This window comes from Nelumbo lutea, chromosome 5 (assembly GCF_056320005.1).
Source record: "Nelumbo lutea isolate HS-2025 chromosome 5, American lotus-T2T, whole genome shotgun sequence".
NCBI lineage: Eukaryota > Viridiplantae > Streptophyta > Magnoliopsida > Proteales > Nelumbonaceae > Nelumbo > Nelumbo lutea.
Window position 1 is genome coordinate 51,244,659 of NC_142688.1, and position 14,635 is coordinate 51,259,293.

General features: G+C 36.3%; 2 protein-coding genes across 3 annotated transcripts; both read left to right on the forward strand.

Annotated features, from left to right (window-relative positions):
- Window positions 1–213: 213 nt before the first annotated feature.
- Window positions 214–12,427, forward strand: FAB1D (FORMS APLOID AND BINUCLEATE CELLS 1A). 2 transcript variants are annotated; one of them, XM_088947602.1, is made up of 14 exons: window positions 219–406; window positions 1,262–1,285; window positions 1,368–1,619; window positions 1,742–1,775; window positions 1,891–2,550; window positions 3,664–3,808; window positions 3,890–4,234; window positions 6,487–7,452; window positions 7,582–7,904; window positions 7,995–8,121; window positions 8,216–8,383; window positions 9,627–11,336; window positions 11,419–11,685; window positions 11,781–12,427. In XM_088947602.1, the coding sequence occupies exons 2-14, from the start codon at window positions 1,273–1,275 to the stop codon at window positions 12,123–12,125; spliced, it is 5,355 nt and encodes a 1,784-aa protein (XP_088803728.1). In that variant the 5' UTR covers window positions 219–406; window positions 1,262–1,272; the 3' UTR covers window positions 12,126–12,427. The 2 variants fall into 2 exon arrangements, with proteins under 2 accessions (XP_088803730.1, XP_088803728.1); XM_088947604.1 differs by lacking the exon at window positions 1,262–1,285 and having other exon boundaries at window positions 214–406.
- Window positions 12,428–13,524: 1,097 nt separating this feature from the next.
- LOC148852355 (protein DMP3-like) lies at window positions 13,525–14,421 on the forward strand. The gene has a single exon (XM_088947605.1). It carries the CDS (start codon window positions 13,586–13,588, stop codon window positions 14,330–14,332), a length of 747 nt encoding a protein of 248 aa, XP_088803731.1. The 5' UTR covers window positions 13,525–13,585; the 3' UTR covers window positions 14,333–14,421.
- The last annotated feature ends 214 nt before the right edge of the window (window positions 14,422–14,635 follow it).

A 14,635-nucleotide genomic window follows, 5' to 3' on the forward strand; every position in this document is an offset into this window, starting at 1 on the left:
GGTGGGTACTAGATCTAGCTGTCACACAGAGATTCCGGGCTCCATCGGTTGCCTGTAAACCGCGTTATGTGAGTACATCGATACGTATAAATGTATTGAAACCGCGTAGATAAATGCAAATGGATATCGTATATACGCATTTTTTGGTAACGACGGTTTAAATTTGAGCGGGCCCCACTTGCATCTTTTTCTTCCTTCTTCCTCCTTCTGTATTGAATTTCAACGTTCTGTCTTCCCTTCCTCTCGTCTGTCTGTCTCTGAACACTTCAGCTTATAGCTGCTTCTTTGCTTTGCTTCGATTCTCTACCGGAAGTTAAATTTTGAAGGAAAGATTGTACCGACGACGATGCTTGGGATTTTTCTGCAGAAGCCCTTTGATGCGTTTCTTGTTTTGGTTGCTTGAACGGTAAGTTGTGCTGTTATTACTGATTTGGTTCTAGTTTGGGATAAAAATGGTAACATTCTATGAAATCGTGTTGTTGGTGTGGCGGGGGTTGTGACAAAGGTTATTGATATGGAAATTGGGATTTATGGAAGGTTTTAGCAGATTGAAAGATAAATTACCGTAATAAGTCTGCGGATTTTCTAGTATATGGTGGGTGGATTTACTGTGAGTTTTGTTTCTGGGAACTTGAATTTTTGTCTTCGTGGGTGTTTTTTTGGTTGGGAGATTCCGGGTTTTGATTTTCTTGGTGGAGATTCAAGATTTGGGTAAGTTTCATCGGTTGGTCAATGATCTGCGTAGTGCTTTCTAATTTTTGTTTGTTTTTCCTAGGATTTGGACATGGAAAACCCGTGTTTTGATTATAAGTTAGTTTTTTTCTTTCCTTGTTTTGATTTTGAACTTCAATTGGATTTTAAAAACTTGGGCAATGTGTTCTCCCTGTTTCATATTAAACTTGGACTATCTTCTTTCGTCTTGTTAGTTTTCTTTCTTTTATGTTTTTCATCGTGTTGTGTAGGTGTGTGGTTCTTTTAGTTTCATCATCTCTGTAATTTCCCCTTGTATTTTCTCGGGAAATTGCAGTACTAGTTTTGTTATTTCTATTTTCACAGGTTGTTACACTATTACACTATATCGTTTTCCGGTGTTTGTGAATATTTTCTTTCTTTGTTTTGTTTGGGGGGCTTAATTTATTTGGAATATGGAGTTTAATTATGTTTTGGTTCGTAAGTTTATCAATTTATCTTTTTTTTTTTCAAGTTATACGATTCAGAAATAAAGTGAATGGTTCTGCTTTGAATTTTGTATGACTCTCAGATGATTATACAATGAGAAGAGAGGGTAATAAGAGTTCATCAATTTCTGATTGGTAGCAATTATTAGGGATCCATCCTGGAACTCAGTCAGGGTACTGATCTTGCAGATATTCTTTGGGATCACATGTATAAAATGTGCCATGTCTGTGATAAGGAGCTGACAGATTTGGATAATGGGGAGGGATCTAAGAAGAAACAAAATTCATTCAAATTGGATGGTAGAGACAACCAGCAGTCCTGTAAAAGCAAAAAGAATGAACAAGATTCTTCTGTGCATGGTGATCTAAGTTCATATGCAACACCATTGATCAGTCCAACAATTTCACTGGCAAGCACTGATAGCCTTGCCTCAAGCTGCAGTATGTTCTTCTTTCTTTTCTTATTTTCCTTTTGATGGATTTAGTTTAAAACTAGTTCATGCTTCCAGAGACCATTGCAGTGCTAACTCTTTCTTCTTTTGTACCATATTCTACCCTTTCAGGTGAGTTTTCAATTGAAACAAATGTGAATGGCAGGTATATCATTTTTTTTAATTAGACAGCGCCTGTTTTATTTGTGGTGATAGTGTTATCTCCTGGTAGAATGACTAGTACATTTTTGTTTTCATTTATTTTATTTTGTTATTGACAGGGAGGAAGGAGATGAAATTTCTTTAAGAAACTGTCAAGACTATCTCAATTTTAGGATAAATGGGCAAGTGGACAACTTGAGCTTGCCAATTCCAGCAAAAGGAATTGATGCATCTTTTCCTGAAAATGGTAAAGACCCAATTAAAGTAGTTGGTGTTGATGAAGGAGCAAAGGATGGAAGTGGGAGTACTGACCAATCTAAGGAAAGATCACAGCTCTTCTTGTCTTTGGATTTTGAAACAAATATTGATTTGTGGGTGCCCCCTGAACCACAAGATCTGGAGGACGATGTTGAAGGTAGTGTGGTTGACAATGGTGATGGTGATGACGATGAATGTGGTGATGGCACGAAATGGGGAAAGCCAAGTTCCTTAAGTAGTTTTGATGAAGAAGGCAGTGGCAGCTATAGGCTTGAAGAGGAAAGAAAGAAAGCAATGCTAGAGGTGATGAATGGGAAATTCAGGGCCCTTGTCAGTCAACTTCTCAGGCTAGAGGGAATCTCTATTTCAGGGGAGGCTGGTGAGAACTGGGTGGATATAGTAACTTCTTTATCTTGGAGTGCTGCATTACTTGTGAAGCCTGATGCTTTTGAGGGAAAAGCAATGGATCCAGAAGGTTATGTCAAGGTGAAATGTATTGCAACTGGTTCTTGCAGCCAAAGGTATATAAAGTTATTGTACCTACTACCTATGATTCATAAGATGTAAAATACCCATTATCTGATGAGAGAGTGAATCAATGTTCATAGATTTAGAACAAGAAGGCACGAGCCCTGGTATTTGCAGATGGGTTTCATGTCATTTTGTTGGGTTCTTCAATTTTATTGAAAATTCCATATTTGGCACTTCTCTCTAGTCCTGTTATTATCCTATCTGGATTAACAAAGGCCTTTTAATTATGTTGATGAGTTAAAGTGAGGAAAATTATGATTATTCAGAAAATTACCAACTTAGTATGTATGTTATTATTTTTTTTATAATTAACAGAGATATTTGTATTAACTGTCATATAAACAATGGCCCTTCTAACCTGCCCAGGCTAGACAGCAAGGACTATATAATGAACCATACTGAACTTACACTAAAAAAAACTTCTATTTTACAGATCAACCCCAGGTACTTTATATGTGAAATTATATAGGGAAACTTAAATAAATAATTCAGTTACTAGAATGTTCAGATGAAAAAGAAGGCCTCGGTTTTTTTTAACTATTATTTTTCTGAAAAGGAGTAAGGTATATAATTAATTGGTGATATTTAATCACCAATTTACATCAGAGGGAAATAGTTTTAACAGATTTAACTACCAAAAAACATTGCAAAGGAGCTACAGGGAATTTGCATTCCATTAACTAAAATATCTTCAATCCTATTGGAGACACTCTTAATGCAAAAAACAGAAAAAGGAAAAACAAAAAAATATCTTATATATTTTGGGCATAATGAATAGGTTTAAACTACAAATTTACAAAAATAAATAGATACAAGTTGTCCATTTTACTTAACCTTGTAATGACAACTGACAAAGACTATTTTGGTCTATGTATGGGGTGCACAATGTTTAGGCACCCAAAGGGGTGAGGCATCTGCTCTAAGCTTTGGACATGAGCATCAATGGATGAGCCTCACCTTGAGGCAAGCATCAAGGAGTGAAGCATATGCCTAACAGCCTTTTGATATACTATGTTTTATATGTCATTAAATATCTCTTACCTAAGGAGACAATGATGCATCTTCCTTCTTCTTACCCTGGGGTGAATACTTTGATTTCACAGCGAAGTGATCAAAGGCTTAGTTTTTAAGAAAAATGCTGCACACAAGCACATGCCTACCAAGCACAGGAACCCTAGATTGCTGCTGCTCCAGGGAACACTTGGCCAGTGCTCAAGTGGATTGTCATCATTTGATTCAATGGATCAGGTAATGTGGGTTAATGTTCTCTGGGTCATTGTCTTAAGGGAAGTTTAAAATTTTTGGACCTGATTATATGGTTGTAAACAGGAGAAGGATAATCTGAAAACAATCATTGAGATGATAGAGATGTGCCACCCTAATGTGGTTTTTGTGGAGAAAACTGTGTCCCGGGATGTGCAAGAGTCTCTTCTTGCAAAAGGAATAACATTAGTCTTTGATATGAAGCTCCATCGGTTGGAGAGAATTGCTCGTTGTACTGGTTCGCAGATTATGTCTTGTGTTGACAATTTCATGAATCAAGAGATGAAACAATGTGATTCATTCCATTTTGAAAGGTTTGTTGAGGAACATGGCAGTTTTGGTGAAGGTGGAAAGAGACCCAGCAAGACTTTGATGTTCCTTGAGGGCTGTCCTAGACCTCTAGGCTGTACGGTTAGTCCTGTTTTATAACACCAATGCTTCATATGTTCCCAGATGCGTTTGATTTGAAATGGACAGGATTTTTGATGTTGGATGCTTGAATGATTAATTTAAGTGTTTGAAGAGTTATTAGACTATGACAGTTGCTGATAAAGTACTAACACCATCATTTGTTTGGCACATTTATATATTTGACTTCTGTTTTCTTATAAGCAGTGTAAAGTTTATACTTTGTTTTTGTAAAAAGTTTGTGTTGCATAGAAATAAGCATATATCAGATACTCTCTTATAAGACCTATATACCAGTGCATGAGGGTCTCACCAATGTGGGGTCTGGGGAGGGACAGATGTATGCAGCCTTACGCACATATAGAGAGGCTGTTTCCAAGATTTGAACCCTGGTCACCCAGGTTGCAATGGAGCAATTCTTGGTTTTTGTGTAATTTATAAAAATTAAATTTGATTACATGGTTTCAACTCATATCTTTATCATTTACTTGCATACGCACATAGTATGTGCCCTTACACTAGTGGTATATTTTTTAAAATATGTAAGCAATTCCAATGCTCATTGATGAATAGACATGCATCTCTCTTTGACAAATGATTGATATTGACATTTGAAACTATAACAACATACACGGTTTTGCTGCAGATTTTTGATCTTGCACCTATTCTCTGTGTTAAACTGTGCATCAGTGACAAAAGAAACTCAAATCATTGTAAAAAGCTAAAAAATTACCAGAAAGTAAGAGTGTACATACACTTATTATTTGTTAACTCTTGCCTTTGATTCACCAATCAAAAAATAAAAAATCTTGCCATTCATTCATGTATGTATCATAGTTTTCAAGGCGTCAAGGCGAGGCTAGGCTACAGGGGGCGCCTATTCGCCTAGGCGGGCAGCGATGGATTTTTTTTAAGTACAAAACATGTATCCTAGGGTAGCTCCCTAGGTTCCATAATCAGATTTCCTTAATAAATATCCATAATTTTCATAAGAAAAGTATAAACTTCATGTTAAAGTATAGAAAATCAACATATTCATGAGAAGAAAAAGAAGAAAGAAAAGAAAATTCAAAAAATATAGGGGTTGAACCCCTATTTCTGTTATAGGAAAAGAAGAAATTAGTATATAAAAAACACAAATTAGTAAAGAAAAAGAATAAAATGTGTTGATTGGACAACATTTTATGTTCTTTCTTACTTATTGGTTCAGGTTTTGAAATCTTTGAGGGTTCAATACAGCATTTAGCAATGTTTGTGTTGATTAAACCCTAACAAATAAGAAAATAACAAAAAGAAATTAGTATATAAACACACAAAATGAATATTTTAGTTTAAAAATGTCTATTTTACAATTATAACCTAAAAAATTAAGAAAAAAATCTCAAATTGAAACTCATGATTCAGTTTAGAGGTCTGATATATATATATATATATATATATATATATATATATATATCTTTCTCCTGATCTCTGAAAATAAAAAAAGAGTTAGGGTCAAAAGAGGAGATAAAGTATTACCCACTCAGTTGTGTCCAATAAAAAAAAATAGGAAAGGAGAAATCGAAAGAAAATGGAAACAGCCAAATCAGATCTCCTGATCCCAATACTTGGGACAAAGCATGAAATGAAATACAATCATTATCCTGGAATGTCAGCCCCAAGTATCATTACTTAGCTCATATTGTTTACTGTATGATATGGACTGACAAGTTTTAATACAATATGATTTGTTAACTTAATTAAAATAGTAAAGTTGAATAGCTACTTCCTGTCTTTTGTGATTTTTGAGCATGGCAATTACCTGATGTATATATGCCAGTATTTGTTTTCTCAAGGTAACTTCATGGAAATGTTGGAAAGGATAAAAACCACTGAAATCTTCTAATCCAGGGGTAATGCAACCAGAATTTTCTCATAGAATACGAGTTAAGCATCTGAAGAAAGTTTTATTTCCACCTGAGTATTCATGGTGTAGCATTTCATGCATCCTAACTAGGTTTTATAGAGTTATTATTATTTTGTGCTCTGCAGTCTGCAGCTTATGTGTCTTAGTTCTTTACTTTCTCTATGAATTCTTGTGCATCCATCACTGAATGATTTCATGAATTCACGTAAGAAGTTTGTACACAGTTAACATGTTTAATGTGAAAAAAGAACTTTTATTTCACGTTGTGGCAGTGGTTATTCCATTATCATCTTCTTCGAGTTTTTGGTGATTTGTGGCATAATTATTCTGGGTGATTTTTATGCTGCAGATTTTATTGAAGGGAGCTCATAGTGATGAATTGAAGAAAATTAAAAGTGTGGTGCAATGTGCAGTTCTTGTGGCATACCATTCGATTTTAGAAACTTCTTTCCTTGTAGATCGAAGGGCAATGTTTTCTGCTATTCATAGTAGTAGAGTGACAAATGGATTTCTGACAGATCAACAATTACCACTTGATGGTTCTTCTGGTGCTTTTCTTAACTCAAATGATTCTTTTGTTGGGTCTGCAACTCTTTCCTGTACTACTGATATTCCTATTTCTGATGAGTTCCAAGAAAAATCTGTTGGTGACAGAATGTGTCCAATCTCAGATGTTGATCATACATCTTCTGGAACTGATCCTAATGTCCATTCTTTTAAGAATGGTGTTGCTGAAAGTTCATTGAATACTCATAATATTCCTGACAGTATGAATGGGTGTTTATCAGAATCACCTTATGAGCCATTTGCTCCAAGCATTCTTTCTGGGCAGTTACTGTCATCATGGTCAGCCTCTTTTAAAAAGGTTCTTGCGGAGAGCATCCCTATTGTCTCATCTACTTCCTACAATTCCCTCTCCACATACTTTGGATTCAAAGAAAAGGAACTAGATGGTAAGAATGTGGGTGTCTTTCCTGTCACTACATGTCCTGAATCACTTGACCTTAGTGAGATGGAAATAAAGGGTAGTCCACAGGAAGTGAAGTCACTTCATGATGAGCAAGATGAGTCTTTTCCAGCTTGCTCTGATGTGTCTTTGAACCCTGTCAAGGCTAATATTAATAATGAAGACAAAATGCAACATAATGATGGTATCTGCAGTTTCTTGGATGCCCAAAGTATTGTATTTCTAATGTGCAGTCAGAATGTCTTGAGAGGAACTATTTGTGAGCAAAACCATCTTTCCCGTATCAACTACTACAGGAATTCTGACATTCCTCTAGGACGGTTTTTGCATGACAACTTACTCAATCAGGTTCTCCAAAGCTCATCCAAGTTTCATTTTATAAATTTATATTGTGTGACTCTCGGTCTTTGCTTCTTTGAGATTCAGATATATGACAATACTTGAAGAGGGACTGAGAAAATTCTGTATTTATGGCAGAGGAACCAGTGCTCAAAATGTGAGCAACCACCAGAAGCTCATGTTTACTATTATGCACACCATAATGGGAGGATTACAGTACGAGTTAGACAACTTCCTATGAAGTTGCATTTGCCTGGTGAAGCTGAAGGAAAACTTTGGATGTGGACCAGATGTTTAAAATGTAAGCCTGAGAATGGAATCCTCAAATCTACAAGAAGAGTGGTGCTATCCACAGTATCCCGTGGGCTTTCATTTGGAAAGTTCCTGGAGCTTGGCTTTTCAGATCGCTCCAATTCCTGTTGCACACATTCATTGTACAGGGACAACCTTTTCTTCTATGGGTATGGGTATATACTCCTATTAATATCATTTATCTGTTTCTTTTTCTTTTTGGGACTAATTAACCCATGATATGTGTTGAAATTTTGTAGATTGGGGCCAACAGTTGCAATGTTTAGATACTCTCCATTAGATATTTATGCTGCATCCATGCCACCACAGGTTTTGGAGTTCAACAATCCAGTTGGAGAAGAGTGGCTCGAAAGAGAAGCCAAAGATGTATGCTATTGGCCACCAAGAGATTCTTTATTGATTCATAATGCATTTATTACTTCTATGAATTCATTTGATTAATGGATTCTTCTACTGATAGGTGCTTATGAAAGGGCTATCACTATTCATGGAGGTCAGAAACTCGTTGTCGAAGTTTGGACAAGGGTTCTCTAGCTCACTTTCAAATGCATCTGTGGGATCCAGAGGTTTAGTAAAGAAACTTTCTGAAGTTAAAGGGATGCTAAATCAAGAAAAATCTGATTTTGAGGTCAGTTTTGTCTCGATTAGAAGTTCCTGACACGTTCCATTTGCTAAGCACAGTTTTTGACACAGTGTAATAAATCTTGATTAGCATCAGTAATATTCAGCTTTTCTGCAAGAATTTTTGGCATTATGAAGACATCAAGATATTTGCAAGAATTAATATGTTAGATATCGTCATCACTTTCTTTTGGTTTTTGGAAAACTGAAAACCAAAATCAAAGTGAACCAATTGTTTAACCAGTTGGCTGGTTTGATTCTTCAGTTTTCAGTTTTTTTTTTAATTTATAATATATTATTAATAAATATATAATTATATAATAGATAATATATAAAGACTATATATATACACACACCGGTTGGTTCGGGTAACTGAATTTTTCAGTTTGGTCGTATCGGTTTGGTTTGGTTACGTTTTTTGGTTTTTGATGAGCACCCCTAGGAGTGGGGAGGCATATATTTGCAAGGATTGATGGGGGAATATTGATATTCCCTGATTTGGTAAGTTTCATTTTACTACCATTATGTAATAGATCTATTGGGTCTTCTCTTTTCTGTTACACTTTTTTATTTCTTATCAAGCTTTATTATTTGAGGTCTTTTTTTATTACCTTAAGTGGTTACTGGTTCATCACATTGTGAAGGAGTGTTAAGCTTATTCGTGAATTTGATTTGGCCAATGTGGTGTGTAGGGATGGAACCAGGTGGACGGGTCCATTGTTCCCCAAGCTTTTCAGCTTCTCTTAATGTCCACAGGCTAAAGTAGATTCCCTCCCCTCCCTCCCCCCAAAAGAATGTATATAGATGCATAAAATTTATATTTGTGTATATAATAAATAACAATTTTTAAATGATCACCTTACAAACTGTATATTTATGTGTATATATGTATGTATTGTTATGTAGTTGTATAGTATGTTTAGGTTCATTTTATACTCTAGTATGGAATGACTTGATCATGGAGTTACTACACATATTTGTATTTGAGTCCCCTAACTCAATGTGTTGCATATTTAATGGATCATGGATGACCACCTGATGTGTCTCACATTGAGGAGAGCTTATTGCCAAAAAGTCATCCATGATCAACAATTTGATTTATGATCTTTTCCACCTAAATAAAATAATATGTTTTCTCAATTTATATGTATTCTAGTTTATTCGGCCCCTGCTGATGGATTGCTTTGTAATCAGCTACTTTAATAATGGCTAACATGATATCCCTCTTCCCTGCTTTTTGTTGATATCAGGCATTCATTCAGAAGGTTGTTAGTAAGAACGGGAATTTGGGGCAGGGGCAGTCAGTTCACAAGCTTCTAAGCTTAAATAGTTTATACTGGGAACTCCTCCTTCAATTATATGTTTGGGATCAACGTTTGCATGAGCTTATGTTATATGATTCTAGAATTGTTAGCAATGCTCAAGGTGATGAAATAGTGCATGATGAACAATTGTTGCTGCAGAAGGAAAACAGTTCTGGTGGAAGAATTAAGGGAAAAACTAACATATCAAGTTCTTGTGAAGAAATTTGTGATGATTCTGCTATTGCTCATATAGCTTTAGTTAACAATGAAGTAACTTTATCTTCCACTGCTAACTGTGATTCTGGAAACTCTGGTATCTACCTAGAGAATGGTCTAGAAGTCAAGTTGGAGGAAACACCTACAGCAGATGAAATTGCAGTTACAAAAGCCAAAGATTCAGAACCTTTGCATGAGAATGCGGTTTTAGAATATGGTGAACCAACCAATTTGGTCAATAGCTCTTTTAATGCTGAAGCAGATAGTGGGCCAACTGTGCGAGCTGTAAACCCCGATTGGTCATCCAGTGCCGAGTGTACATCTACTGAGGGCATAATGCTACATAATTCAGTTGTAGGAAAAGGTTCTTCTGATGAATCCTCTTATTCATCTGTTCCTCTTCTTTTGGGTGGTGATGATTTTCAAGGCAAGTGTTCGTCCATTTCTGAGCATTTACAGGTTGATGTAACTAATCCAATTACAACAGATCTTCTGAGGCATAGTGATTCTAATACTGATATAAATAGTTGTGGTTCACCTAGTGAAATATATTTGGACTCTGCTACATGCACAAATTCCCTATCATGCAATTCTTTTGACTCAAAAGACTGGGTGTGGAGACCTTTTTCTGAAATACACAAGGCTTACATGAAGGAGATTCAAGGAGGCAACTCAAAGAAATTTGAATTCATAAATAACTACACTCCAGAATGCCTAACCTCAGTCAGTCAACTGATTATGCATGAAGGGCCTAGATTGCATGTTCCTATTGGTCTTGATGACAAGGTTGTGTCAATCTACAAGGGTGAACTTTCAAGTATAATTGCTTGTGCTCTTGCCTTGTTGCATGATCAACATGGTTCAAAAAAAGAATTAGTTGAGGATGGAAAAAGAGAGAGAGGAGGGACAGGTAAAACAAGTGAGAGTCTGAATGGCCTGTTTTCATATGATTACTTTAGTTCACCATTTTTTTCCTCAACTGGATCATTGGATTCGGATGGAATGCATTCAGCAGAAAGTGTCTCATCAGAAGACTTTCATGCTCTGAGTTCTGATGTATTGAATTTGATGGATCCTCTGCTGTCTTCAGAGGTTCTTCATCCGAAAATCTCCCTGGGTCTTGGAAAATTAGCTGGGAAGGGTAAATATTCAGTAGTTTGCTTATATGCGAAAGAATTTCGTGCTCTTAGAAGGCGATGCTGTCAATCTGAGCTTGATTATATTGCTTCCCTTAGTCGTTGTCAGAACTGGGATGCTAAAGGTGGAAAGAGTAAATCTTTGTTTGCTAAAACCCTGGATGACAGGTTTATTATAAAAGAAATCAAGAAGACAGAATTTGATTCATTTTTGCAGTTTGCCCCAGATTACTTCAAGCATATTAATGAATCATTCAGCTCAGGAAGCCAGACATGTCTTGCAAAAATTTTAGGAATCTATCAGGTCCGTCTATGTTATGTCTTTTCCTGAATAAATCTCTGGTCAGCTTTATCTTCCTTGTCATTAACCTTTGAATTTACCGCAGGTTATTATAAGACAGTCTAAGAGTGGAAGAGAAATGAAACATGACCTGATGGTTATGGAAAATCTTACATTTGGCCGAAACATTACCCGCCTGTATGATCTTAAAGGTGCTATGCACTCTCGGTACACCTCAGCAGCTGATGCCTCAAAGAAAGTTCTGTTGGATCAGAATTTTGTTGAGGACATGCATGTTTCTCCTTTGTTTGTCAGTTCAAAAACAAAGTATTTATTGCAACGTGCTGTTTGGAATGACACATCATTTCTTACAGTGAGTTTGATCAGTTAATTCCTTCAGAATAGTACTTTGTTTAAATTGATATTATAGGCTGGAAAGTTCACCCTTTTCTTTCTTGATATTTGCAGTCAATTAATGTCATGGACTACTCTTTACTTGTTGGGGTGGATACTCAGCGGCATGAACTTGTATGTGGCATTATTGACTACTTGAGACAATACACCTGGGACAAACAACTTGAGACATGGGTGAAGTCTTCCCTTGTTGTCCCTAAAAATGTCTCTCCAACAGTTATCTCCCCAAAAGAGTACAAAAAAAGATTCAGGAAATTCATGTCCATGCACTTTCTAAGTACCCCAGTTTGTTGTAACCCGAAAAAAGCTTTGAGCAATTGCAAATTCTGTTGCAGAAGTGATGACTCTCCCGAGTTAAAAAGTACAGCGCAGAATGAGAACAATAATTCTCGTCCCTAGGTCTCATTTTGTGTGGTTTTAGCTCATCCTGTTATAGTGTTAAGGTCTACCAGTTTTGATGTATTGTATATAGATATTTCACAGTTTGTAAGGCCCCAATTCCATTTTTTTCCCTTTGCGATTTTTTAAGCAAATCTTTGGGGTTAATTCCTTCTAATGGTGACATATATTATGAATAAAAAAAGTACCATAATCTGATTGTTTGTTTTTTTTTTTTTTTTTCTAAATCATCATTGAGTTGTTAAATGGATATTGTAAATACATAAAGTTCGTTAATGATACAAATGTTAAAGTTCTGTCTCCTTGGAAGTATGTTTTTGATATACCGTTTAAGTATTTTTTGCTGTTTGTTCTTAAATTCTTAGCAACCTCATTTTTATGTATATTAAATAGGGGATCATTTGTGCAGATCAGATCAACCCATAGTAGGTCAGATGGACTTTTTTATTAATGGCAAATAGGTGCTCAAGGGCAGCTTCCTATATGAAAAGCAAAAATCTCAACAATCAGAGGTCAACTCAGTGATATTGACTTTGCAACTCGTACAGTACAAGAAAATCCCTCATTGATGCATGTGTGCTACTGCAAATAGATGGATATTTGTAACTATCCATGGCTAGAACAGGTATCCTGTATTGATATTAATTCTAATTCGATATTATTATAGACTGAGCTTGAAATATCGTGACTGCCATTGGCAGTTGCTTAGTGGGCTTCATGTTTGTCAGCTGAAATCCTGTAGTGGATCAATTCATTAGTCCAGACTTCTCAATTATAATTAATATGGCCTTGAAATTACAAAGCAACTGCCCTTCACGGATACAATTTTAACATGGATCTGAATCTTCCATAAAAAATAATAAAAAAAGAAGGATTAATTAAGAAAAAAATGAAAAAAAAAAGATCTTTTCTCTTGCATTTCCAACAATTAGGGATACCTACCCTGTATATTTCAGTGCTTTGAGGTTTGGAAAGGAACAAATACCTCGTAGAAGGTAGAACTAGAAAATTTTGTTCAATTTGGAATTGCTAGACCAATTACAGCCTAGACAACTTTCCAATCTTGACAAGTTACTTGAATGGCCTAGATCAAAACGGATGAATCTATAAACCAGTTGGACGTCCTAGATTACTACTTGCTTTTCCTAGCTCACCACAATATTGGTAATCCAGACTAATGGAGAACAAAGTTGTCTGGTTGCCCTTTAATGGGTACCTCCCACGTATGCATTTCTCAATTCTTCAATACTCTGCTGCCTTTTGGTTTGTTTTCAGACCCAATGAGAAGCAAACCCATGTTCCAAAGCAAAAAGCATTTGCCGAAAGTCACAGGACTGAATCCACACCTTTGCATATACGTCCACAGAAGCTTTTTAATTTAAGCTTAGAATTAAATCCTAGAATAACTTTGCTTGTTCCTCTCTCTTAATTAAAGAATCCCAGCTACAATCTCATATACTATGCTCTCAACTCTCCACCCCACAAGCCCTCAACAACCAGAAGCCTTGACCTCACACTGCTACCTCCCTGTAGACTTCGTTTCGGTCAGGTTGATAAATCCAGCAATGGAGGACCCATCCAACAAATCCCTCATTGGAGATAACAAAGAGGGAGAAGACTATGACTACATAGAAGAAGATGATATTGCTGATGAATCCCATTTCTTTTTCATTCTCAATACAATACTAAGCGGCACAGCTCGCCTCAACGTCCTCTTACCCACTGCAACCATTCTTGCATTCACCATCTTTGCTCCGATCCTAACAAACGATGGGAAATGCGACACCCTGAACCGTTGGCTCATGGCCATCTTCCTGGCAATATCGTCGGCCTCTTGCGTCTTCTTCGCCTTCACCGACAGCTTTCGGACTGCGACGGGAAGGCTGTACTATGGGATTGCAACGTTTAGGGGGATATGGACGTTTAATGGAGGTAGAAAGAGACCATGTCATCCAAGGGATTACAGGTTGAGGTGGGCTGATCTCTTCCATTCATCTCTTTCTGTTGTTGCATTCCTTACGTTTGCATCGTCCAACAACGATGTGTTGGATTGTTATTATCTGGCAATGCCGAGGAAGGTGACTAACATTGTTCCTCTTGTGGTTGGGTTTGTGATTAGCGTTCTGTTTGTAGTGTTTCCTTCCAAGAGAAGGGGAATTGGGTACCCTTTCTTGCTTCGGAAGGATGGCTTGTATTATAGGAGTTAGGCTGTCAAAAGAGATTTGGTTTTGCTTTTTTGCGTATTGCAGAGAGAAAAAAAAAATTGCTTTTTACGTTGAAAGTTGCTACTGTAAGAGCACGGAAAGTAAAAAAGAGAATTTAATCATTTATCATTGTTTATACTTTATAGTAAGGTTGTAACTTGCAACAAATATCTGTTTGTCCAAAATTTGATCCGACTAGGGTGATCCGAATTCATCTCTTTTTAATTGCTTCAAATAAAATCAATATACCGATTGAATGTTGTATCTTACTTAAAAATCGTAAATTAAAACCTCTTAGAAATTAAC